Source organism: Nicotiana tomentosiformis, chromosome 9 (assembly GCF_000390325.3).
Source record: "Nicotiana tomentosiformis chromosome 9, ASM39032v3, whole genome shotgun sequence".
Lineage (NCBI taxonomy): Eukaryota > Viridiplantae > Streptophyta > Magnoliopsida > Solanales > Solanaceae > Nicotiana > Nicotiana tomentosiformis.
This window is the reverse complement of record NC_090820.1, coordinates 18,923,494-18,950,384: the sequence shown is the minus strand read 5'-3', so window position 1 is coordinate 18,950,384 and position 26,891 is coordinate 18,923,494. Positions and strand designations below refer to the sequence as shown.

General features: G+C 35.9%; 2 protein-coding genes across 2 annotated transcripts; one reads left to right on the top strand and one right to left on the bottom strand.

The window, feature by feature from the left end:
• Positions 1-9,325: 9,325 nt before the first annotated feature.
• On the top strand, positions 9,326-11,080 carry LOC104107394 (acid phosphatase 1). The gene is made up of 3 exons (XM_009616187.4): positions 9,326-9,877; positions 10,384-10,593; positions 10,699-11,080. Exons 1-3 carry the CDS (start codon positions 9,492-9,494, stop codon positions 10,874-10,876), a joined length of 774 nt encoding a protein of 257 aa, XP_009614482.1. The 5' UTR covers positions 9,326-9,491; the 3' UTR covers positions 10,877-11,080.
• Positions 11,081-11,669: 589 nt separating this feature from the next.
• On the bottom strand, positions 11,670-16,473 carry LOC104107393 (peroxygenase-like). Its single transcript, XM_009616186.4, has 6 exons — positions 16,204-16,473; positions 12,882-13,031; positions 12,592-12,677; positions 12,363-12,457; positions 12,159-12,284; positions 11,670-12,065 (listed from the first exon to the last, which is right to left on the bottom strand). The coding sequence occupies exons 1-6, from the start codon at positions 16,331-16,333 to the stop codon at positions 11,909-11,911; spliced, it is 744 nt and encodes a 247-aa protein (XP_009614481.1). The 5' UTR covers positions 16,334-16,473; the 3' UTR covers positions 11,670-11,908.
• Between the last annotated feature and the right edge of the window lie 10,418 nt (positions 16,474-26,891).

Here is a 26,891-nt window from a genome sequence, read left to right as displayed (position 1 = left end):
TAGGGGGAACTTGAATTATAAGTTTGTCATCATCAAAAAGGGGGAAATTGATAGGCTATATGTATATATCTGTTATGTTTTGATTATCTAACAAATTTACTGTCAAGAACCAGATAAGGAACCTATTACATATTCTCAAGACCTTAAGATCAAAAGGTTCCAGCTTGGGATATGGCTCAACTCGTCAGAGTGAAAGGAACAATAGAGGGAACAGATAGCTACCGTTTCCCGAGAAAACTGCACAAGTCAATTGCCCAATTGTAAAGCTGCTGCCTGCACATGCTACAGTGCAGAAACAATGCAACAGTCAACTTTATGGGGAGTGTCCTTTACCTACCTTGCTTACATAGTGATGTCACAAATACATTATTAACATCAAGGAAGGTAAAACAAATCAGTTGTTCACTTAGAGAATTCATTCAAGCTCTCACAAGGTCATTGATCATCAAGCAATCAATTCTTAAGTGCATCAACAACAAAGAACAACACTACTACGGGCAATTTCCCACAACAAGTCATTGTATGTCCTTTGTTGAATTGTAACTTTGTAATAGTTCTTCAATTGTAATTCCTACTTAGCTTGTTTAGAAGTATTCTGCAGGAAACCCTTTGTAAACCTTAAACCTTTGTGTTTGAGTCTTGGCTAGAGTTAGTCGAGTTGTAAAGTCTTTGTAATAGAGTTATTACAAAGTATCTTGTAATAGAGTATTACAAGTTAGTGAGGGATTAAGAGGTTAATTCCTAGGTTACAGAGATTGTAATCTAAAAGTTGCTCAATAGTGAAGTTGAAATCCTACAAGGGTAAGTCGTGGTTTTTAATCCCGTTGAGCTGGAAATTTTACACGTAAAAATTCTCTTGTCATTTACTTACTGCAATGTGCGTGTGTTCTAGCGGAACTGATATATAACCTGATTCTCTATAGAGTTTGGTGGACCCTTATATTCTATCACCTTTTTTTTCCAACTTTGTAGGTCGTCTTGACACATAGATATCAGGCAAATGACTAATATTTGTTGGAGAAAGCTCGAGAAATTAGGTCGCAAAGTAGTTGAGATATTAGAGAATAACCCTCAAAAGAAGAACCCAAAGGGCGTGGAAGATAAAGCTGAGGCAAAAATTAGATAGTTTTTTTCCATTTATTTAAGTATTAATGGGTAAAGTTATTTGATATATACAATTATGACAGGATCAGAGGATGCAAATACCAATTGAATAGTTTTAATATGCATAATTTGACCCCAAAATAGAAAGTTGTTCTAGGAATTCAAGAAATGAAAAGAAAGTACATCATTTAAATTCACTGTTTCTATGATGACAGACGACGAATTTAATATAAATATATAGTCTAAAAAATATAAAAAAGAGAAAATTGAAGAAAGATTTAGGGAGTAGGAGCTCTTATAACCTATTTAGTATTAGTTCGTGTAACTGAAGCAAAATCGAGCTCAAATTATCGAGTGGTAACTCGTTCATGCAAGATTCGAGATGGGTCGCACTTTAAGGGAGTATGATATAGGCAATTTTGCCCTGATGCAAGTATTAATGCTGATTTTACGATTCAAACTCATGATTATAGGTCACATGGAGACAATTTTACCATTGCTCCAAAATTATCGTTTAACTTTATCATTACTAGTAAGTCATACTGTTAGATTCGTATATCCGAATCTATTTGTGAAATGAAATGAACAAAACCTAGCTCGAGAGAGACAGAAACGATCTATTTTATTTCATAAAAAGGTAAGAGCTAAAATGAATTGAGTTCTTTTACATTCTAGAATGTCCCATTTCTTATTGTTGGACCCAGATATTGTATATTTGGACTCACTTATACATATCTTTATTAAAGTTAAAAAGCTACAGAATTTATAAATGAGAATATACAACTAGGCCTATCCCCTATTGGGCCTACACTGATCCATGATATTGTTAACACCCCCCCTCAAGATAGAGGGTGAGAACACTCCAAGCTTGCCAAGGAGAGAATGATGAAGAGGGCCTGGAAGGGATTTGTTCAGAATGTCAGCAAGCTGTGCAGAGGATGAAACATACTGAAGAGAAATCATCCGAGAGTGAAGACAATCCCGCACCTAATGACAATCAATATCAATATATTTTGTGCGCTCATAAAAAACGGGGTTCTTGGCAATATAAAAGGCTACATGGCTATCTCAAAGTACTTGAACAGGACTAGAAATCACCAAACCAAGGTGAGCAAATAAATGAACAAGCCAAGAAATCTCAGCGACAATCTTTCACAAGGCTCTATATTCTGCCTCAGCAGAAGACAATGAAATAATGGGCTGCTTCTTACTCTTCCAAGAGATAGGAGAACTCCCAAAAGTGATATAATAACCAGTTATTGCCCTCCTGGACTGGGCACATACAACTCAGTCAGAATCAGAGAAAGCCAAGAGAGACATATCAGAGCAAGAGGAAAGGAGAATGTCCAAACGAGCGTTGTTCATCAAATACCTGAATACATACAATGCAACCAACATATAAGGAACCCGTGGAGCCAGAAGAAATTGGCTCAAGTTTGGACTGAAAATGCTATATCTGGTCTGGTGTGCTGCAAAAAATTCAACTTTTCCACGAGTCTCCTGTAAATACTAGGGTCAGAGACATGCTCTCCCATTGTAGCAATAAGTTTGGTTGAGCTCTCAAGAGGGATAACTACAGGTGTGAAATGCTAACAATAAAATTCTTCAAGAAAATCAATGACATACTTGGTCTGAGTCAACAAATACCCCTGTGGGATCTTACTGAACTCCAAACCCAAGAAATAATGAATGGAGCCAAGGTCTCCAATAAAATGTCATCCACATAGACTGCCAAGACAGTCAGAGATCCACTAGTGGACTTGGTGAAAAGGGAATAGTCATTCTTACTTGAAGAGTAGCCCCGAGATAACAAAGCTTCAGACAATTTTGAAAACTATTGTCTAGAAGCCTATTTGAGACCATATAATGAATTCTTGAGTTTGCATACCAATGGGGAAGAGGAAGAGGAAGGAGAAGAACCTGAAGGCCAATGGGAATTTTTATGTAGACCTATTCATGGAGATCACCATGAAGGAATGCATTATTCACATCAAGTTGGTAGACAATCTAGTTCTTCTTGGTAGCCAAGGAAAAAAGGCATTTAATAGTAGTGAATTTGACTACTGAGAAAATATTTCAGTATAATCAATCCCTTTTTTTGTGTATCCCCTATAATAACTAATCTAGATTTATATCTCTCAATGGAACCATCAAACTTTTGTTTAATCTTGTAAACCCATTTGCAAGGAATAGGTTTCTTATGAGGGGGAAGTGGAATGATATCCCAAGTGTTGTTTGCTTCAAAAGCCTGAAATTCTTTAAGCCTAGCTTCTTGCCAAGCAGGGTGTGAGGCAGCCTGTTGGTAAAACTGAGGTTCATGCAGGTGTAGCGCAACAGCTGAAACCTTGGAGTTGTCAGAAATAGAAAGAAAAGAGGCAGAAGAGCAAATATAATCTTTCAAATAAGTAGGCTGGTGAGACACTCTAGTAGACTTTTTAATAGGTGGTGTAGAGGTACTGAAAACATGAGAAAAGAGACATGGAGGTAAAGGTGTAGAAGGAGAAGGGCAAGGATGAGCAGAGGATGAGAAAGGAGAAATAGGAGCAGGAGCAGAGTGTAGAGAGGGAGAATGAGAAGAAGCTGATGTTGGAGTAGAAAGAAAAAGAACAGGTGGAGAAGGAGTGACATGATCAATGGGGGAATGAGGAAAATTAGAAGGAGAGAAGGAAGAGAAATAGGGAAAAATATGTCCATGAAACACAACATCTCTAGAAAAGAAAATAGAATGATCGAAGAGGTTTAGAAGCCTATATCCTTTCTTACCACAAGGATAACCTAAGAAAACACAAGCAATAACTCTAGACTGAAATTTGTCTCTCCTAGGTTTGGGAGTGGTGGCAAAGCAAAGGCATCCAAAAGATTTCCTATGGTCATATGTAGGAGAAACACCATGCAAGTTTTCATATGGTGAGGAGTTATTTAGAACAGAGGAAGGCAATCTGTTGATAATATATGTGGCTGTCAAAACACAATCACCCCAATATTTTGTTGGAAGCTTCGATTGAAAAAGTAAGGCCCTGGATGTTTCTAGGAGGTGTTTATGTTTTCGCTCTACCACTCCATTTTGTTGTGGTGTGTGTGGAACAGTAGTTTGATGTAATATCCCATTTTCATTGAAGAAAACTGAAGCTTCAGAACTGCCACCTAGTTCAAAAGCATTATCGGATCTGAAAGTTTGGACAGAGGAATTAAAGTGGACTTTGACCATGGAGGTAAATGCCTTTATAATAGTTAGGGCATTGCTTTTGTAAGAAAGAAAAGTGTCCATGTAACCCTAGTGAAGTCTTCCACTATAGTGATAAAATATCTAAAACCATGATATATTCTATTATGGTAAGGGCCCCAGATATCTATGTGAACCAATTGAAATGGGGCAGTTGAATGGATATGACTTTCAGGGAAGAACAATCTTTGTTGTCTGTCCATAGGACAAATTGAGCAAATGAAAGATTGTTTATGAGAAATCAAATGAAATAAGCAAGGGATAGGTTTCATTTTGTGATAAGGCATGTGACCAAGTCTCTAATGCCAAAACCAATCTATTTTATTAACAACAGAAGATGGATTACAAGAGGGACTAGGGGATGTGGGAGAATCAGAACTACATACAGTACTGGAAGAATAGTAGAAACAGGTGGAACTGCCAGGACATATGGAACATCATAAACAAAATCTGAATGTGTAGGCATGTTGAGAAGAAGAAAGTAGAGACCGCGTGCTGCCTTACCAATTTTCATTGGCCTCTTCAGAGAAGGGACCTGTAAGAAGCCATAGAAACTAGTAAATATAGCAATGCATTTTAACTGAGAAAGAAGTTGATGAACAGAAATAAGATTGAATTGGAAAGATGGAACTAAAAGTACATTATGTAAAATTATATCTTGTCTAAGATGTAAAAAGCCAATAGAAATGACTTTTACTTTATAACCGTTTGGTAATATTATCAAATAGGGAGAGGTCAGAGGTTGAATATTGTGTAAAAAATATTTGTGTGGGGTCATATGATTAGTGGAACCTGAATCGACAATCAAAGGACTTCTACCTAACTGAGCAGACAAACAATGCAGGAAGCGAGGCTTAGATGGTTCAGACATGTTCAAAGGAGAAGCCCAGATGCTCCGGTACGGAGGTGTGAGCAGATGGTTGTGGAGGACACGAGAAGAGGTAGAGGGCGGCCTAAGAAGTATTGGGGAGAGGTGATCAGGCAGGATATGACGAGGCTCCAGATTTTCGAGGACATGACACTTGATAGGAAGATGTGGAGGTCGAGTATTAGGGTTGCAGTTTAGGAGGTAGTTGAGTTGTGCCTTACTTCGTACCATTGTGGGACTAGCCATGTAGGATTTTTGCCTAAGATAGATAGTGGAAATGTTGTGTCTCACTATTTTGCTTTTCAGTGCAGGTCCTATTTACTAGCTATCGCTTTTGCTTTGTATCTTTCTTCTAGATTTCATGATGTTTCTATTTTTTTATGATTGCTGTGGTGATACTAATATTGTCTCCCTTTGCTTTGCATCTTTCTTCTGGATTTTATGGTGTTTCTATTTTTCCTATGATTGCTGTGGTGATACTAATATTGTCTCCTTTTTGTCCTTTTGTCATTTTATTTTCTTGAGCCGAAGGTCTTTCGGAAACAATCTCTCTACTCCTTCAGGGTTGTAGGGGTAAGGTCTGCGTATACACTACCCTCCCCAGACCCCATTAGTGGGATTTTACTGAGTTGTTGTTGTTGTTGTTGAGCAGACAAACAATGAACAATAGATTGTACTTCAGGAAGATGGCACACACCTGCAAAATTAGCAAAACCAAATTGTTCTTCAGAAGAGGAAGGTTGAATACAGTTGGGTGAAACTTGTGCTTGTTGAAGAAGTGTCACAAGGTGTTGGTATTGCTCCTTGCTAAGGCCAAAAGCTGCAGAATCAAAAGAATTTGTAGGACCAGCAAGTATGCCAGCATTAGGTTCATCAACTTGGGCACATGTAGCAACTCTTTTATTCTTAGTAAACTTAAATTCAGTTGGAAAACCATGTGGCCTGTAGAACTTGTCCACAGTATGCCCAGGCTTCTTGCAGTACTTGCAAGAGACAGAAGAAGATTACCGTTTAGAGTCAAAACCGACCTTCTAGTTGTAGAATTTGTTATTGGGTTGAGGGATGCTGGAAGAAACAGAGAAAGATGCTGCAGAATCACCAGAGAACCCATGAGGTGTAGATTTTACTTCCTTCTGACTTTCATCTTGTTGTAGGAGGGAATATGCCTTACTAATGGAGGGAAAAAGGCTCATCAGTAAAATACTACTCTTGACAGTAGAGTATGAATCATTCAACCCACTGATAAACTGAAACATGTGTTGGTCTTCTATGAATTTTGGAAGTGCACCACAAGAACAGGTTGGTCCAATATAGGCAGATGTGAGTTCATCCCATAAGCTTCTCATTTTGGTGAAATAACTAGTTATGTCAGAAGCACCATGAGAAGATGCACTAATTTCTCTTTGAATTTGTATATATCTAGACCCATTCGATTGACCATACTTATCATTAATGTCCTGCCAAACCTCTTTAGCAGTAAGAAAACACATAACACTGATTGCAAGTTCTCTGGTTAAGGAGTTGATAATTCAGTCCTTTACCATATCATCGCAACGCTCCCAGAAAGGATAATAAGGAGAATCAGTTTGTGGTTGGGCTATTTTACCTGTGATTAATCCCAATTTATTCTTAGCGGAGAGAGAGGTCAGCATACTACTGCGCCAATGAACGAAACCAGTACCATTGAAAGGAATGGTCATCAATTGACTACTAGGACTGTAAGATGGGTGAACATAGAAAGGGTGGGAGGAATCTACTATAAATTCGACAATGCCTTCGGAGTTCGCATAACTAGTGGTACTCATGTTGAAGCAAATGAGAATTCACAGATACGACAATGAACTATAACTAGTACAATAAATTACCACAAAACCCTAACAATTTGGGGGAGAAAACCTAACTTTTATCAAATTTGAGCATACAAATAAAAAATAAAGAATTTTTACCAGATTTATTTTGTCAAATAGTGAAAAAGAAAGGATCCCTAAGTGTTGAAGGAGAGAAAACACGAAAAATTCCCAAAATTTTCACCATCTGAGAAGAAACCTCAGAACACAAAACTTCAAAAACTCCGACGAAGGGTACAATCGGACGATAGCTGATGACGAGCTGGATCTATTCCATTGCTCCGATACCATGTTAGATTCGTATATCCGAATCTATTTGTAAAATGAAATGAACAAAACCTAGCTTGAGAGAGAGAAAAACTATATGTTTATTTCATAAAAAGGTAAGAGCTAAAATGAATTGAGTTCTTTTACATTCTAGAATGTCCCATTTCTTATTGTTGGACCCGGATATTGTACATTTGGACTCACTTATACATCTCTTTCTTACAACTACAAAGCTACAAAATTTATGAAGGAGAATATACAACTGGGCCTATACCCTATTGGGCCTACACTGATCCATGATATAGGTAACACATAGTAGTAAAAGTAGTAATTATTACTCCAGTATAAAACTTAGAGTAGGTTTGACCAAACTTTTAGCAAGTCAAAAGTACTTTTTTTAATTAGAAAAGTACCTTTTTTTTTTGAAAATTTAAGGTATATGGCCAAGAAAGAAAAGTACTTTTGAGCAACAACAAAAATTATTTTTTTGCTTTTGGAAAAGCTACAAATTATAACTTCTTCCTAGAAGTAGAAGCAGAAGCATAAAATTAGAATTTTGAAGAAAAAAATATCCTTACCATAATTTTATATTTCTTAAATTATCCCTCATTAATTTAACCTTTTTCTTTTCCTTTTTTTGTTTTCACTGTCCCTTCTCCTCTTTTTTATTTTCATTGTACTTTTTTCTCCTTCTCCTATTCCTTTTTGGAATGGCCTCTTTATTATAAAAAAATCTCTTCTTTTATATTTAGATAGTGATTTATAGAGTAAATTTTATTTGTACTGAGTTAATAATATATTTTGATATATTTAATTTATTATTTAAACAATCATAATAATATTAGATACCTAATATTATGTTTTGGATAACTATATTGATTAAAAAAAGTTTAACATATATTTTTACTTTATAAATATTTTAATTAAATAAAAATAGAAACTAATTAAATTGTTCTACAATAGATAATTAAATTTATTTGTCTGTTTTAAATAATATTGATTGTAAAGTAAATTTTTAATATTTCTTTCCGTAATTTGACACTTCAAAGTTCTTTTTGTAAAGATTCACCAAATTCAATTTGCTTATCAAATATTCCAAAAAGCACCTCTCAAATGAATTTGCCAAACATAACTTGTTTTTCTCCAAATATACTTTTTTGAAAAGCAATTATAAACAAAAATATTTTTTAAAACAAGCAGTTCTTGGCAGCTTGACCAAATGGGCTCTTATACGATATAAGATCAGTTTTCTTAAGAAAATTATTAGCTCTCAAATTTGTGTTGTATGAGTCAATACAACAATTTTTATATTATAACACTAAATTATAACGGGTGATCTTATTTATAGTTATAGGTGTTGACCGATTAGGTTTGACTCCATGTGATATAGCTGTTCGTTGACATGGCAAGGAACATGGCACCCACTTGGCAATTATTTCTAAGAATCCAACTTTTAATTGGTTGGATTTACGGCGTTGTTTTCTTTTTACTTTTTTTTATATCGGAGTTAATTATTTGACACTTCTTTACTGTAGATATTTCTTGCTAAATAGTAAATAATTTAACGGAATCTTCTTATTTTAATTGCTTGTTTTTGTAAACTTTAAATCAATAAATCCCGATATTTAAAATTTAAAAAGTTTCAGAGACCTCTTTCAGGTTTATGTTCGTAACAGTAATCTCTCTTATATTTTGATATGATCAGTGGAGAACTGATATTCACTTTCTATCTCAAATTAATATTGATGTCTTATTACTTTTCAAGTGATATCAATTTGTGTATTAGAGACAAAAATTTGTTTTTTAGATTTGTGATTTTTTTAAAGTAAAGTCAAATGACACCCATGGAGATGTAATTGACGTGCTAGACTGCTAGTGTGAACGAAATACAAAAATCAAATTCCATTTTCATGATCTAAGTAGTTGTACTTAAACCAAAACCAAAATATGTAGAATATTGTAGAATAAGACAATTCAATATTTTATTTAATAAACTTGCCACCTAAGAGATCATGTGTTCTTGAGGACAAAAATATACATGGTGACAACTAATTTCCATCACCCCATGTGACCTTTCATTTTAATTCCTAACTCTCTCCACAATAAGTAGCTACACAAAATGAACTAAAAACCTCAACTTTCTCATCAATTTCTTCAACTCTTTTTTTTTCTCCCTAAAACAATGGCAAAAAAACTTGGAATTTTCTTTGCAATATTTTGCATTCTCTTAACTTCGTCTTTTGCAGATTGGAACATCTTGAAAGAGTACAAAACCACCAATAGTGGTCTTAAAATCAGCCTCAAGAATTATTGTGAGAGTTGGAGAATGAATGTTGAGTTGCACAACATTAGAGACTATGTTGTTGTGCCTCAAGAATGTGTTTCCTATATTGCAAAATACATGACTTCAACTCAATACAAAGTGGATTCTGAAAGAACAATTGATGAATGCATACTTCATCTTAGTACTAATTGCATCTTGGAAAATGATGGGAAAGATGCTTGGATTTTTGACATTGATGACACCCTTCTTTCCACTATTCCTTACTACAAGCAAAATGGCTTTGGGTAAGTTTTCTTTCTCATTTTTCTTTTTAGGAAAGGGTTTGTATAAATTCTATATACTCATTGTGTGGTACTCTAGAAAATAGAATAATAACATGTTATAGTTAGTTAAATTACGAAGTGAAGCCTTGGAACAACGGGAAATTTATTTCCGTGTGACCTATAGGTCATGGGTTCGAGCCGTGGAATCAGCTAATGATGCTTGCATCAGAGTAAACTGTCTATATCACACCCCTTGGAGCAACGGTAAAGTTATTTTCGTGTGACCTATAAATCATGGTTTCGAGCCGTGTGGAATCATCCACTGATACTTGCATCAAGGTAAGCTATCTACATCACACCCCTTGGGGTGCGACCCTTCCTCGGACCCTACGTGAACGCGGAATGCTTCATCCACCATACTACCTCTTTTTTAGTCAGTTAAATTACATATTCAGTGCATATAACTTAATTATCAAAGTTACTATATGGGATTTTCATTGTTGCTAATATTTTCTTTGGTGGAATAGGGGAAATAAGCTCAATGTGACATCTTTGGAAGATTGGATAAGCCAAGGAAAAGGAACAGCATTAGATCATTCCATGAAGTTGTTCAATCATCTTAAAGAACTAGGAGTTAAGATCTTTCTTGTTTCTTCAAGAAAAGAACATCTTAGATCTCCTACCATTGACAATCTTGTCCATGTTGGTTTCTATGGATGGACTAGCCTCATACTCAGGTATGGAATTTATTATCAAAATTTATTTGGTTTGTTGTTATACATAATTTAAGATATTGTTACTTATTTTTAATGTGTTTTATTGTTGGTTATTGAATATATTAGAGGTCAAGAAGATGAATGCAAAAGTGCTCAAGGATTCAAGGCTGAGGTAAGGAGTAAACTAATAAGCAAAGGCTATAGAATTTGGGGAATTGTTGGAGATCAATGGAGTAGCATTGAGGGACTTCCAAGTGCAAAAAGAACATTTAAACTTCCAAATCCATTATATTATGTTGCTTGATATGGATCATAATTTGTTTCTTTTACTTGTGAATTTGTCATGACTTTGTGAGGAAAAAGCATAACTTATTGATGTGATCTGTATTTTTTTTTTTTTTTTTTCTGGTGATGTGGTTTATTGAAGGAAATAATTTCTCAAGCAACTTGATGATTTTGTTGTTCATTTCGCACTAAATAATAGTGAATTTCAAGATTGATTTGTCCATTCTTTATGGCAATTATTGGACCTAGCAATCGTCAACCACTACCCTCCCCTGTGCATGTGCACATTTAAGAATGGAGATGGACAGAAAATAAAGATAATTCTTCTTTTGTCAAAGTGTATGAACTTTAACCAATATTTTAAAATATTTTTTTTATTATACTGAAATAAAAAATTACTGAGTTATAATACTTTTCGTATAATTTTTGAATATTTAAATTTTTAATTTTGAAATATTTTAAATTATTAAGTTGATTTAATCTAATTTAGATTCAAAAAATTAATCAAATTGAGTGTCATGTTAATTTGAGACTAGGGAGCAACAAAGGTATAATAATACTTCACATTTTTACAATAGCTTAACAAGTTGTGATAAGTTACCTAATTTTTCAAGTTATCAAATCATATTTAACATATACAATATACTATTTGTAATCACAACAAGAACTATAGATCACAGAAGCAACTCATTGTTCTTGGAAGCCTTTCTACACAAACTATACTTTCCTGCTTAGTTTCTGCAACTCTTTTTAGTATATCTCAACACATATATGCACAATTGAAAGTCGAAATTTAAAAGCAAACAAATACATTACAAGAAACTCTACCTATTGCATGTGATAATACCAAAACTTTCAAAATTCAAGAAAGAAACAATCACAAATGTCTCCTTTTAATTCTAGGGGTATATCCAATCTATCAAACTGGAAGTTTAAACAGTTGTGCAATATAATTCTGGATACATTTCACAGTTTCTTAACTAAGAAAATCGATTAAATATCGTATGCCAAGATACGAGATCCAAGACTATTTCTCAGATTACTACGTCTACTATTCTTGCTTCGCGTAATCGCCTCCCATTTGTACCTTGGCACAATAGTCGAACAAACTCCCATCGAAGCAGCGTCTTATCGCTTCTTTAGATAAGAAACCATCTTCATCTTTAGCAAGGAGATACAAAATTCCCCACTCCATTTTGGTAGCAATCCTTCAAATTAAAGCAAAAGATGAAATGGTTAAAGCAACTAAATACACACAAACATAAAGAAATAAATGGAGCACATATATGTTGGAAACTTACCAGCCAAAGAAATCAAATACTTCTCTATTAGCCTGAGTCATATCCCACAATTCTCCTAGAGTAAGCTTATCCGGCACGGTCCTAGCATACTTGCTAAAAATGTTCTCAAAATGCATCGGTAGATACCTAAGGGGAAAATCACAGAATGAGTACAAGTTCGGGAAGTTTGTAATACGATTTCAGATTGATGACTAGTATACTTGCCTGCCTTCTCTGTCGTAGGTCCCGGAATCACTTCCATGCTTGCACTTGTGTATATTATGAATATATATCGGAAGTAAAGGAGAAGGAAACCACCCCTGATTAAAGTACGTTACTAACGGAGAGAAAACATAAAAACCGACAACTAGCAGAGTCGGTAAATAAACAAGCATAGTTCTAATTTTCATCAGTTGTTATGACTACAAGTATCAGTAACTCTGCTTTAACTTACCGGGAGAGTAGGATAACTCATAGCAGAATGGATGACGATGGCCATTATAAACGAACCAATCATGTTGAAACCAAGTTGACGAAATCCTGTTCAAAGCGAGTAGAAATGAAAAGAAAAATTAAACATTGGCAAGATACCAGCTAATGGTTCTGATCGATATTAAAATCTTGATGCGAACAAGGTGACGAAATTATACTTCAAAATAATATTGTATCATGCCATTACGCCAAAGTACCCTCCTGGAAATTATTCTGCCTTTACAAGAATTACGGACTAGAATGATAATTTACCGGAGTATGTTTCCCATGGATAAATGATGCCGTCATCATCCTGGTCGAAGAAGGTCGCATGCTGCTGAAGAACACTCATGCCATTGTGCCTGTGGCCAGGAGTTCCGTTGGGGTGCTCCATATCGGGAGCAATCAATCCTCTAGCCATATCTGAATATTTTAAGTGTCGTAAGAAGGCCATAATTCTACTAATTACAGAAAAAGAAAAAGATGACGAACACTAGCAAAACTTGCATCCGTTCAATTAATAACGAACTACCAAGTGATAACTGCACAAGAAGCCACAAATTAGAGCATCAACACTTCAATACTGAGGCTATACCAGAACAATTCATTCGACTTCACAGATATGAATATGCGATTATCTAGATGAACAACACGCTTGCTATACTTAGTACCTTTAGGTTGACCAGCTGTCACAATTCGGCTCTGAATAAACTATACAGGGATACAAAGTAGAATTCTAATCGTAGCTAATTTTCAAATATGCTGATTCCTCGTGAAGTCAGATTCTCATTGGTAGTAGAACCAATGGAATGGATACAGACGCTTGAACTAATACCAAAGATTATTATGTCATCCATTTATACATAATCTGTTGCATCTTTTATTCAATCCAATGTTGCTACGCTTTTATCGAGTTGAAAGTCAAACCTAGTCCATATCAGTTCTAAAGTAACAAGTCGTAATCACCTGATGGATCCGAAATAGTTTTGGCGTTCATCTCCTGTTGCCATCAGTACTGGTTATCACATTAAGTAGATAATGTAAAGAAGTGGGATAACCAAGTCTGTAAGTTGGTGATTATTATAGTATATGTTGATCCAAGAGAAGTCGCGGAATGGCCGAGGTAAAGACGTGCTTTTCTTCACAGGTTACCTATCCCCTTATTGATTGAACCCAAAATTCATTTCTTTGAGAAGTAGTCTGGTCCTCCTTATTTTTTCAGCTATTCCATCCGCCTAATTTATATTACACCTTTATTTTTTATAACCTATATGACACTCTTTATTAAGATACCTCCCGTTAGAGAACTTTGTTGAAGGATCAAGTGAACTCCAAATGGTAAAACAACAAAGTGATAACCACCCGCTTTAAAACATCCTATCTCATCACCATTCTTCTCCAGCTTATTTACTGTTCTAAGGTGCCTTTGACTAGAGACCAAGACGACGGAGTATTATTTATTAACATCTGTGTATTTTTATTAACATCTGTGTATTTTTATCTTCTTGTTTTTGTGGTTTTCTTTGGGCCTCCATCCTCTGGAAACTTGTTCTGACAGTTGCTGCTATACGTTGCGGTATCTTTGTTTCAAGTTTTTAATTTTTATTCAGTCATTTAAACTACATTGTGGACCAACAGAAATTTCATATACAAAGAGTTTGCTATTGACGGCTTATTCCATGAGTACTCTCTTCATTTTGGGTTTTCTCATTTTCAAGGCTTAAAGACTATACAACTTTTTCAATATCTCATATTAAATTGGAAATCACGCGGCTACGTACCACAAAATTCATGTGTTTAATTTTCGGAAGTTTTGGTACAAGGGAAGATGATGCACACACTAACAAAATTCAGTACAAGATTCCTTCTAAACACACAGATAACCTGCTTTGCATTAGAACTCACTACCCTTCCGCCTTATGTACTGCTCCTTCCGTCCCAATTTATGTGACACTCTTTCCTTTTTAGTCAGTCTAAAAAAGAACACACCTTTTGATATTTGGTAAAATCAACTTTAAATTTTCCTTTTTACCCCCCTTAATATGATATTTCTAGCCACACAAATTTCTATGGTTAATTTTAGATCATAAGTTTCAAAAGTCTTCCTCTATTTCTTAAACTCCGTGCAGTCAAACACATTTACATAATGGGACGCAGGGAGTACCATTTAACCTACTTTTCATTCTAAATTACTGGTCACGCGTATTACCAGCAGCTATAAAGGCTGATGCCCATATTAAGTAAAATGTACTCAATATAAAGACACATGCAGGTTTAGATGCGACTAATAACAGTCCATAGTCAACCAAATACAGTCAAACCTCTCTATAACAGCTTCGTTTGTTCCGATTATTTTTGGTTGTTATAGCGAAGTGCTTTTATAGAGAACATATATTATAACATAACATGAAAATTGGTTCCGAAAAAAGCTTGACTTTTATAATGAAGTATTGTTATATAGGGATGCTGTTATAGAAAGGTCTGTATAAACTTCATGAAATGTTCAAGACCTGAAACATAACTCGTAAATATATCCACTTTCAATAGGAAACATATACACACAGCTAGCTAGGACTAATCCGAGAAGTCCTATTTACTACTGCAATCAACACTCCTATTGATCTTATAACATCTGCTCTAATAGAATTACATTTGGATCAACAAGTACCTTCATACATTTAGAATTTTTTTTCCCCAATTGCTACACTTTGCCTCTTAACTATTTTCTAAACTTGCTTTCTGGTCTATCTTCAAAAGAAGAGGATGTTTTAGTGCAATTCAACTATTGTTACAAGCTGATCTATCTTTTTTTTCCTTTTACAGATTACTTGTTCCACTTATTATTGGTAATTTTTCGCTCAGTGTAGAAAATTAGGTTAAACTTTATAACTAAAGAGTCATCAACCACCTTGTTCTAGATCAGTAAGCTCGATATATAAGCAGAAATCGTACTACAACACGCAAATATAATTAACACTTGAGCTATACAGAAAGAAAAAAAGGAAATATATCCCTTTAATTTCTAGCATAGGAGCAACGATAAAATTGTCTCCGTGTAACCTATCCCGTGGCCCGTAGAAGCAGCCAATTTCCGGAAGTCCACAGACAAATTATTGCTAATTGACCGAAGTGAGAAGCAAAAATATTCTGATAAAGATTGTTCCCCAATAATATCATCATGACTCTCGAAGTCATGTGCCGTAGCAATACCAAACCACCAAACCAAATACGACGAGTAGTGGGGCCCTGAACTAAGCCTTGGCTAAACCTTGGAAATAGTAACGCCATAATGCTTTCTTAATTGGCTAGTTTTAAATAGCCTCACGGCTATGGAACAAAGGATTATCTCGGACCTAGACCGAGGTATTGATGGTGATTTTCTAATCTCGCAGAAAAGAATATGACACTTGCATTAGGATAAGCGGTCTACCTTAGGCCGCTTTAGGTGCGGCTCTTCCTGCGTGAGCAGGAATGCTATGTGCACCGCGCTGCTTTTGTCCCAATCAAACCAAAGTTTTCAATACAATTGAAGTAACTCTTAGATTCATATACATAGAAAACCAAAAAGTAAAAGAAGAAGCAAAAGCTAACTTACAAGGTTTAGGAATAGAAGTTTCCAAATCAGTTCTAACTTTACGTTCTATAGTCACTGGCGCAAGAGAGGCCTCTGGCATCAATGCTGGATTCCTCTCCATTCCACCTGCTGTTATTGTCGTTGCTGCCATCTATTCTCACTCTCCACTTTCCAAATTTTCTGTCCACACACTATATATTAACCCTTCAACTTCAAGATTCTGAAAATGTACCGAAATCAAGAGACGTACGTACAGAAAGAGGAAGATAGAAATACTGAGAGAGGGCTCAGAAATTTGTGGTAAGTATGTGTAAGAGCCATTGAGTTTTGTAAAGGTTACAAGTGGAAGTGTATGCATGAGTGGAGCGACAGTTTTGTGCTGCTTATGACACGTACGGTCAAATGTGTCCTATTCTTCCCGACGAATAGGGACAGTTTACACTTATCAACAGTAACTAAAATGATATAATTAATTTTTAGATTAAATTTAAGATGGGTTTATCTCATATTTAGTTAGGATAAAATTATGGTATAACTAATCTCAGAATTAGTTGTTGTGGGATTGTAATATTTTTTTATTCCTATGAACGGGTGAGATAATTAATTCCGAGATAATTAATTCCAGGATAATTAATCCCGAAATAATTAATCATGGGATAACTTATTTTCCAACCAAACAATCCCTTTCGTACGTGGGATAAGGTGGAATAAGATAGTATGAGATTAAATTTTGTTTGGTTGGCAGTATAATTTATATCGTTAACCAAATATAATATAATTTTATATCGTTAACCAAATATAATATAAATTTATTCCCAGATTTAACCTGGATATCCCACCTTATCTAATCAAACTTGAAATTATTTTATCCCACCTCCCAGGTGGGATAGATTAGTGTAGTAATTATAATTCCAGGATTATAATCCTGAGATAATTTGGTTCGCCTACCAAACGACCCCTAAGGGATTGTTTGGTATAATGGTGAGATAAATCAGAATATCCATGGGGTAAGATAGTCATGTGATTAGCTATCCCATCTATTATATGAGCTAATTTTACTATTTTAATGTAAAATTTATTTCGGGATTAGCTAATGCTTATAATCATACATAAGATAATTAAATATAATCCTAAATTCTATTTTGTAATTATTATCCTTATCCCTTGCACCAAACGACCCATAAATGTGTTATCTTCTTCTAGGACAAATATAGAGAATTAATAAGTTGAACTTTTAGAGCCAAAATAAATAAATTAACGGTAATCAATTTTTTTAAAATGTAATATTTAAAAATATTAACATAAGAGAGAGAAATGATGTCATGCTCGATTCTCTTAACTTGTGGAGAATGTTACGGATCATTGGAACTTGCTAACTTTATGACCACTAATCTAGTTAATATCTTATATTAGTGAAAATATTTATGAAATATTAATCACGAGTAATATTAAGAAATTATCGTAGAATTTTGAACTCTTGTGATTCGTATATTCGAATCTATTTGTGAAATGAAATGAACAAAACCTAACTTGAGAGAGAGAGAAACGATCTGTTTATTTCATGAAAAACAGAGCTAAAATGAATTCAGTTCATTTACATTCTAGAATGTCCCATTTCTTATTGTTGGACCCGTATATTGCACATTTAGACTCACTTATACATCTTTTTCTTACAGCTACAAAGCTACAGAATTTATAAAGGAGAATATACAACTGGGCCTATCCCCTATTGGGCCTACACTGATCCATGATATAGTTAACACCCCCCCAAAGCTGAAGGGTGAGAACACTCCAAACTTACCAAGGAGAGAATGATGAAGAGGAATGGATTTGGTCAGAATGTCAGCAAGTTGTGGAAACATGCTGAAGAGAAATCAGCCCAGAGTGAAGACTATCCCGCACATAATGACAATCAATATAAATATTCTTTATGCGCTCATGAAAGACGGGGTTCTTGGAAATATGAAGGGATGCCTGGCTGTTGCAAAGTACTTGAACATGACTAGTGATCACCAAACCAAGAACAGCAAATAAAGCCAAGAAATCTCAGCGACAACCTTTCGCAAGGCTCTATATTTTGCCTCAGCAGAAGACAATGAAATAATGGGCTACTTCTTACTCTTCCAAGAGATAGGAGAACTCCCAAAAGTGATATAATAACCAGTTATTGACCTCCTGGACTGGGCACATGCAGCCCAATCAGAATTAGAGAAAGCCAAGAGAGACATATCAGAGGAAGAGGAGAGGAGAATGCCCAAACGAATGTCGTTCATCAAATACCTGAGTACATGCAACACAGCCAACATATGAGGAACCTGTGGAGCCTGAAGAAACTGGCTCAAGTGTTGGACTTAAAATGCTATATCTGGTCTAGTGTGCTGCAAAAAATTTAATTTTCCCACGAGTTACCTGCAAATACTAGGGTCAGAGACAGGCTCTCCCATTGTAGCAGTGAGTTTGGTTGAGCTCTCAAGAGGGGTAACTATAGGTGTGAAGTGCTGACGATGAAATTCTTCAAGAAAATCAGTTACAAACTTGGTCTGAGTCATCAAATACCCCTATGGGATCTTACTGAACTCCAAACCCAAAAAATAATGAATGGAGCAAAGGTCTTTAATTTTGAACCGAGCATCCAGAAAAGATTTTAAATTATCAAGTTCAGAAATATTATCCCCAGCCAATAAATGTCATCCACATAGACTCCCAAGGCAGTCAAAGACCCACCAGTGGACTTGGTGAAAAGGGAATAGTCATTCTTACTTGAAGAGTAGCCCCGAGATAACAAAGCTTCAGACAATTTTGAAAACAATTGTCTAGAAGCATGTTTGACACCATATATGTCACGACCCAATTTTTTTTCCGTTGGGTATCGTGATGGCACCTAGTCTTAGGGACTAGGTAAGCCCAACATTTATTAAATAACAATAATAATTAAATAACATCTAACAATCTTTGAAATGAAAACCTCCAAAATAAAATTATAATTTCCCAAAACTGGTAGTACAAGTCATAAGCTCTACAGAGTGTTTGCTAGAATGCTTCTAATTACAACTGTCCAGAAATAAGAATAAATAGTGCAAAATGAAAACTTGAAAGTGACTCTGAAGCCTGCGAACGCGGCAACAAGTTTACCTTGAGTCTCCACAGCAACGACCCGCACAGCTGCTAACGAACAATACCTGGATCTGCACAAAAATATGCAGAAGTATAGAATGAGCACACCACGGCGGTGCCCAGTAAGTATCAAGACTAACCTCAGTGGAGTAGTGATGAGGTACAGTCAAGACACTCACTAGTCAAATAACCTGTGTCATACTAAAATAATCGAGAACAAATAGCAGTGGTATAAACAGTAAGGCAGCAAGAACACTACAATTATTTCTCCGACAAATAAGAAAGAATACAAGTACAACCAATTAAACAAGTCTTTCACATAAGAACCCTTTAAATAAAATACCCTCCAAATATATATATTTCTTCAAATAAGTATCCTTCGAATATAAAACTCTTTCAAATAAATATCTTTAAAAATATAATTCTTCAATTTAAAAGTCACCATGTGACACCTCATTTCATAATCATCAAATACGGGTCTCAATCCACCTTTATATTTTCTACGGCACCTCGTGCCCATAATTTTATCACAACTGCACGGACTACTCACGTGCCAATAATATCAATGTATATAAGATCCACATGATCAATTTATTCCCAATAAGGTAAGTTTAAATTTTTTTTAAATCAAGTAGGAAATCAACAAAAGAATAAATTTATTTTAGAAATCATTTAGGCGGAGAAAATAACATTTCAATAAAAACGAAACACCTGATAGTTGCTAATTTGGATGTGAAACTTATAAGAATTAAAGCATACAATAATTTTTTTTATTCAAAACAACTTAACCTTAAAAATTATTAAAAACTAGAAACACAAATCCTCAGAGTCTTGTACAAGAGCCAAAGCCAACACATTACAACAAGGAATACAAACACACAATAAAATCAAATAATAAATCACGGAAGAACACATGGATTTACATATCACGAAAAAATAAAATAACCAAAAGCAAGTGCAACCATAAAAAATATCAATAAAAAGAACACTTCCGAAGTACCGCCTCGTAGTCCCAAAAGTAAATATGCAACATCAACAATGCCCCTAGGCCATCACAAATCAATCCCCGACATGGCCCACCTTGTGTCGCCATGTGTGCAATAATAAAGTAAGTGCCCGCCTTGTCTCTCCACACGTGCATAATAATATTCCCACCTTGTCTCGCCACATGCGCAAACCTACATACATATATAAATAGCCCGCCTTGTCACGCCGCATGTGCATAAATCAATAGTAATAATAGCACGGCAGAAACCTCGTGCAAACACCCGAACATAACTCCCACAATATAATGTGCCAATATCACATCTCATAAACTACACCTCAAGTGCTTAAATATTACAACATAGCACAAAAATCAACACTACCTTATTTTTCACAATAAGGAGCCCATGGCTCGACCATAATGTGTACAAAAACCTTAAACAAAATATACGGAAGTGAACACTCAACAAAATAATATTTCACAAAAAAATCAAAGTGGCAATCACACCAAATCATCATGTAAAAATAATTTCAACAAACAAGGAAATTTGTGTTTCTAGTTCTTACTAATTTTTAAGGTTAAGTTGTTTTGAATAAAATAAATTGTTGTATGCTTTAATTCTTATAAGTTTCATATCCAAATTAGCAACTATCAGGTGTTTTATTTTTATTGAAATGTTATTTTCTCCGCCCAAATAATTTTTAAAATAAATTCATTCTTTTGTTGATTTCCTACTTGATTTAATTTTTTTTTAAACTTACCTTATTGGGAATAAATTGATCATGTGGATCTTATATACATTGATATTATTGGCACGTAAGTAGTCCATGCAGTTGTGATATAATTGTGGGCACGAGGTGCCGTAGAAAATATAAAGGTGGGTTGAGACCCGTATTTGATGATTATGAAATGAGGTGTCACATGGTGACTTTTAAATTGAAGAATTATATTTTTAAAGATATTTATTTGAAAGAGTTTTATATTCGAAGGATACTTATTTGAAGAAATATATATATTTGGAGGGTATTTTATTTAAAGGGTTCTTATGTGAAAGACTTGTTTAATTGGTTGTACTTGTGTTCTTTCTTATTTGTCGGAGCAATAATTGTAGTGTTCTTGTTGCCTTACTGTTTATACCACTGCTATTTGTTCTCGATTATTTTAGTATGACACAGATTATTTGACTAGTGAGTGTCTTGACTGTACCTCGTCACTACTCTACTGGGTTAATTTTGATACTTACTGGGCACTGCCGTGGTGTACTCATTCTACACTTCTGTATATTTTTGTGCAGATCCAGGTATTGTTCGTTAGCAGCTGTGCGGGTCGTTGCTGTGGAGACTCAAGGTAAACTTGTTGCTGCATTCGCAGGCTTCAGAGTCACCTTCAAGTTTTTATTTTGCACTGTTTATTCTTATTTCTGGACAGTTCTAATTAGAAGCATTCTAGCAAACACTCTGTAGAGCTTATGACTTGTACTACCGGTTTTGGGGAATTATAATTTTATTTTGGAGGTTTCCATTTAAAAGATTGTTAGATGTTATTTAATTATTGTTGTTATTTAATAAATGTTAGGCTTACCTAGTCCCTAATACTAGGTGCCATCACGATACCCAACAGAGGAAAAATTGGGTCGTGACAAGTTGGTATCAGAGTTCTAGATTCATAGGTGCTACAAATCATAAGCGAGTTTAGTAGAGTCTTCCGGATCGGTACGGAGACGTCTGTACTTATCTTCGAGAGGCTACAGAACTATTAGGATAATCTCACTTCTTTCATTCCATCATGCGAGTTCATTGATCTCGAAGTTTGAACTTTTATCATTCCATTCTCTCACAGATGGTGAGAACACGAGCTACAGTTGCTGATAACGTTACCCCGGAGCGGATGTCGCTAGGGGTAGAGGCAGAGGCCGACGAGGAGCACGTGCCACAACCAGAGTAAGTCCAGAGCAGCATGTTCACATTGGTCAGGTTCCGGGTATAGTACTAGTATAACCCGTTATTCCGGTTCAGCCTGAGGTCAGGCCAGAGGCATCAGAATAAGAACAAAAGAGGCTTGAGAGGTTTAAGAAGTATAACCTACCTACTTTCAGTGGCACAACTTCAGAGGATGCCCAAGGATTTCTAGAAAAGTGTCACCATATTCTCTGGACCACGGGTATTGTGAAAGTGAGCGGAGTTGCCTTTACTACATTTTAACTGTCAGGCGCAGCGTATCAGTGGTGGAAAATCTATGAAGAAGGTAGACCAGCCGATGTAACACCACCAACTTGGGCTCAATTTTCGGAAATGTTATTGAAAGAGTTTGTTCCCCAGACTCTCCGAGATGCGTGGAGCACAGAGTTTGAACGGTTGCGTCAGGGTATTATGACAGTGTCAGAATATGCTGTCAGGTTCAGTGAGTTAGCCCGTCATGCACCTATATTAGTTCCTACAATCAGAGAACGGGTCCGCAGATTCATTGAGGGGCTCGATTATGATATTAAAATATGCATGGCTTGAGAGTTGCAAACTGATACTCCGTTTCAACAAGTAGTGGAGATTGCAAGGGAGATTGAGGGTGTTTTAGGCGAGGAAAGGGAGTCTAAGGAGGCCAAAAGATCTCGAAGATCTGGAGGGTTCAATGAATTTTACTCTTTAGCTAGGACCCATTATAGCGGAGGCTCGAACAGTCGGCCAGCTCAGTCCGCACACCAGATTACTCGGGATGCTCCAGTAAGTTCTTGCAATGCACCACCGACACGAGATTCTTACAGTAGTTATTCCAATTATCCGGCACAAACTCAGTACGATCAGTCGCGACCTCAGAGGGGTTGTTATCAGTGTGATTGTACCACATGCATCAAGAGGAATGTCCCAGACTTGGAAGAGACGGATTTCATCAGAATATTTAGGCTACAAGCTTTATTCCAATTAATACTCCACGTGCACAGTCAGCTAGAGGTGGAGGACAGGCGGGTAGTGGGCACCTAAGAGGTGGAGACCTGACCCGTTGATATAATTGCTATGATTTGGCTGAGGCCAATACACCAGATGGTGACGTTACATGTACGATTCTGATTTTTGTTATAAAATGATATTTTTCCCTTAATTTGATTCGGTTTTGAATATTGAGGTGTGTCCTCCTATTATGCTCCACTTATGGGTGAGCTTCGTAAATTTGTGATCCACTTATATGTTTATCCCTGTTGGGAGATTTAAAGATGTGAATCCGTGTCTGTCATTTTATTTTGTACACCATTGAGGGCTATAAGTCCAAAAGTAATTTTTTATTATTCATTACAATGGGTTAAGTGTGTTTCAGAATAATTGATTCCAATTTTTATGAATTATATGCCCTACCGGTATGAGGGTTCATTATGTGTTGTGAAAACTATTCACGAAATTTATTGAAAGGAAGAAAGAAAGGAAATTAAAATTTCAGTTAGCATAATGTGCAAAATACTTGTGATTCGGAGTTGAGGATGAGATCCTCGCATTTTTTATATGATGTAAAATATTTAAACCGGGCTGCAAGCCACAATGGAAGTTATATAAGGACGAGATCCTTGTGGTAAAATATTTTTGAGTTGAAAATTCTCCCTTTGTAAAATTTAATTTGTACAATAATATTAATAGGTAGTCATGCCTGTTAGGCTTATTTTGATAATTCTTGTATATTTTCTGCTCATATTCAGCTATTTTCGTGCTATAAACATTGAGTTTTAGTCTATGAGATGAATGCCTAGGTGGCATTAAATGTGACTCAGTAATCTGAGTAAGTAATCATGAGATCTTCATGTCTCACATTCTGTTGTCAGTATTGTGAAAATTCGAAATAAGGTGGTGGTTAATATGAGATTTAATTGATGATGCTGAAATTTATTTATGAACAGCTTTTAAGACCAGAGATGTGGTGATGAGTGTAAATATGATGTGCATCATGCCTGGATATCATTATGATAATGCTGTGATTGTAATGCGGAGATTAGTGTTATTGATATATACATTGTGGTACTTTATTGGGTTGTGGATGTGTTGTTAGGAGTTGTTTGGTGTTACTCTGGCAGGTGGTTAGGCCCATTTGCAGGGGAGGCTCTGCCGAAATAGCTGAAACTTTTGGGAGTTTGGAGGATTGAGACGTGCAAAGAAGAGACAAAATTATATTATGTGTTTGAGGGCGAATGATCCTAAGCGGGGAAGAATGAAATACCCCAGAAATTTTTTGAAGTACTTTAACACTATCAAGAAAGTTGATGTGTGCATAGACACGAGTTGCTATAGCCAGTTTAGACTAATACCGTACGTCAAGTAAAAATCAGGCATTTTGGAAATGATTTGAGGGTTATGGATTTTTCTCTAAAGCTTATAAGAATGTAGAAAAGAAATAATCTCAATTGAGATGGTGTTGTTGGACCTGTGTTAAATTGCGGGAATGTAGAATCACCCACAAGTATGTGTGTAAGAATATACTCAGTAATTTAAAGTCCTTAGAAAGATTCTTAGCACGTTCGAGGACTAACGTTTGTTTAAGAGATGGAGAATGTAACGATCCGATTTGTCGTTTCAAGAATTTAAGTCCCGTTCGGCGGCATAAAGCCCGAAGAAGCTTCGTATTATGCGCATTGACTTGCATGCTTGGTGGAATTCAGTTACCGGATGATTCAGAGTAATTTGGGACACTTGGTCCCTAAAAAGGAAGCTTAAGCCTTAGGATTTTGACCGTAGTCGAAACTGTGTGAAGACGACTCCGGAATGGAGTTCCGTCGGTTCTGTTAGCTCCGTATGATGATTTTGAACTTAGAGAGTGTCCAAAAAATTATTTGGAGGTCCGTAGTGGAATTAAGCTTGAAATGGCGAAACTCAAAATTTTGAAAAGTTTGACCGGGGGATTGACTTTTTGATATCGGGGTCAAAATCCGATTCCGTAAGTTGTAGTAGGTCCGTAATGTCGAATGTGACTTGTGTGCAAAATTTGAGGTCAATCGCATGTGATTTGATAGGATTCAGCATCGATGATAGAAGTTGAAGTTTCAAAGTTCATTAAGTTTGAATTAGGGTGCAATTCATGATGTCGATGTTATTTAATGTGATTTGAGACTTCAGGCAGGTCCGTGTTGTGTTATGGGACAGGTTGGTATGATTGGATGGGGTCCCGAGGGACTTGGGTGTGTTTTGGGGTGGTTTCAGACCAAATTGGAGCTGTTTGGACTGCTGTTGCTGAAGTCTGGTTTTCTTCTTTGCGAACGCGAAGGGAGTCCCGCGTTCGCGAAGAGGAATTTGAGGGGCTGTTGGTTTGGCCTTCGCGAACACGAACGCGAAGAAGCTGGTCAGCTGGTCATCGCGAACACGACGAGGAGGTCGCGAACGCGAAGAGGAAATGATGGGGCAGAAACAGTTGGCTTTCACGAACGCGACGAGGAGGTCGCGAACGCGATGAAGGATTTGAGGCAGTTGGGTTTTGGCCTTCGCGAAAGCGAAGAACGCCTATCTGGGCAGAATTAAAAGTCCCAAAACGGGGTTTGAGTTCATAATTCAAAATCAATTTTGGAGCTCGGTAGAAGGCAATTTTTGGAGATATTCTTGCGTGGGTGCTTGGGGTAAGTGATTCTTATCCAGTTTTGATTAATTTCCATGATTATGTCTTTGAATCCATCATTTAATTCGGATTTAATGGAGAAAAATCAAGATTTTTATAAAATCTTCCAAAAACAAAAAAATTAATATTTGGAGGTCGAGTTGTTATTAGAATTCGATAAAATTGGTATGGTTGAACTTGTATCAGAATGGGTATTCGGAGTTTTTGAAAACTATGCCGGTTTCCAAGGGGCGGGTCCCGTGTTGACTTTTATTGACTTTTTGGAATAAATTTTTAAGTTAACGTATTATTATCCGGAATTATTTCCGATGAATTTTAATGAAGTTGTACAATTAATTTGGATAGATTTGAGCGGTCCGGAGGTCAATTCAAGACAGAAAGCTATTTTGGAATTTCGGCCTAACTTTAAAAAGGTAAGTATCTTGCCTAACCTCGAGTGGGGGAATTATCCCTTAGGCATTGAGTCTTATGTGCAATTTGTGTAATTAAAAATCATGTACGCGAGGTGACGAGTACGTACTTGGTTTATATGTGTAAATTTCATTGATTAAAAAATTCTTAGATGCCCTTATGTATTAAATTAGAAATTATTGGCACTTATTAAATTCTCTATTTGTCATGCCTAGATCCTTATTTGTTGAAATTATTTTTACATGATGATTTGCTTTGATTGCCACCTTGATTTTTATGTGAAATATTATTTTGTTGAGTTGTTCACTTTCGGATATTTTGTTAAGTTTTTTGTGCACATTATGGTCGAGCCATGGGCTCCTTATTGTGGAAAATAAGGTATTGTTGATTTTTGTGCTATGTTGTAATATTTAAGCACTTGAGGTGCAGTTTATGAGATGTGATATTGGCACATTATATTGTGGGAGTTATGTTCGAGTGTTTGCACGAGGTTTCTGCCGTGCTATTTTTACTATTGATTTATGCACATGCGGCGTGACAAGGCAGGCTACTTATATATGTATGTGGGTTTGCGCATGTGGCGAGACAAGGTGAGAACATTATTATGCACGTGTGGCGA

Bases quoted from the DNA above. Each gene is read 5' to 3' on its own strand.
- LOC104107394 (XM_009616187.4), top strand. From the start codon at position 9,492: ATGGCAAAAAAACTTGGAATTTTCTTTGCAATATTTTGCATTCTCTTA. The intron at 9,878-10,383 runs GTAAGTTTTCTT...TTGGTGGAATAG, and splicing joins TACAAGCAAAATGGCTTTGG to GGGAAATAAGCTCAATGTGA. The intron at 10,594-10,698 runs GTATGGAATTTA...TGAATATATTAG, and splicing joins TGGACTAGCCTCATACTCAG to AGGTCAAGAAGATGAATGCA.
- LOC104107393 (XM_009616186.4), bottom strand. From the start codon at position 16,333: ATGGCAGCAACGACAATAACAGCAGGTGGAATGGAGAGGAATCCAGCA. The intron at 13,032-16,203 runs GTAAGTTAGCTT...TAAAATATTCAG, and splicing joins AACTTCTATTCCTAAACCTT to ATATGGCTAGAGGATTGATT. The intron at 12,066-12,158 runs GTAAGTTTCCAA...TTTAATTTGAAG, and splicing joins GTATTTGATTTCTTTGGCTG to GATTGCTACCAAAATGGAGT.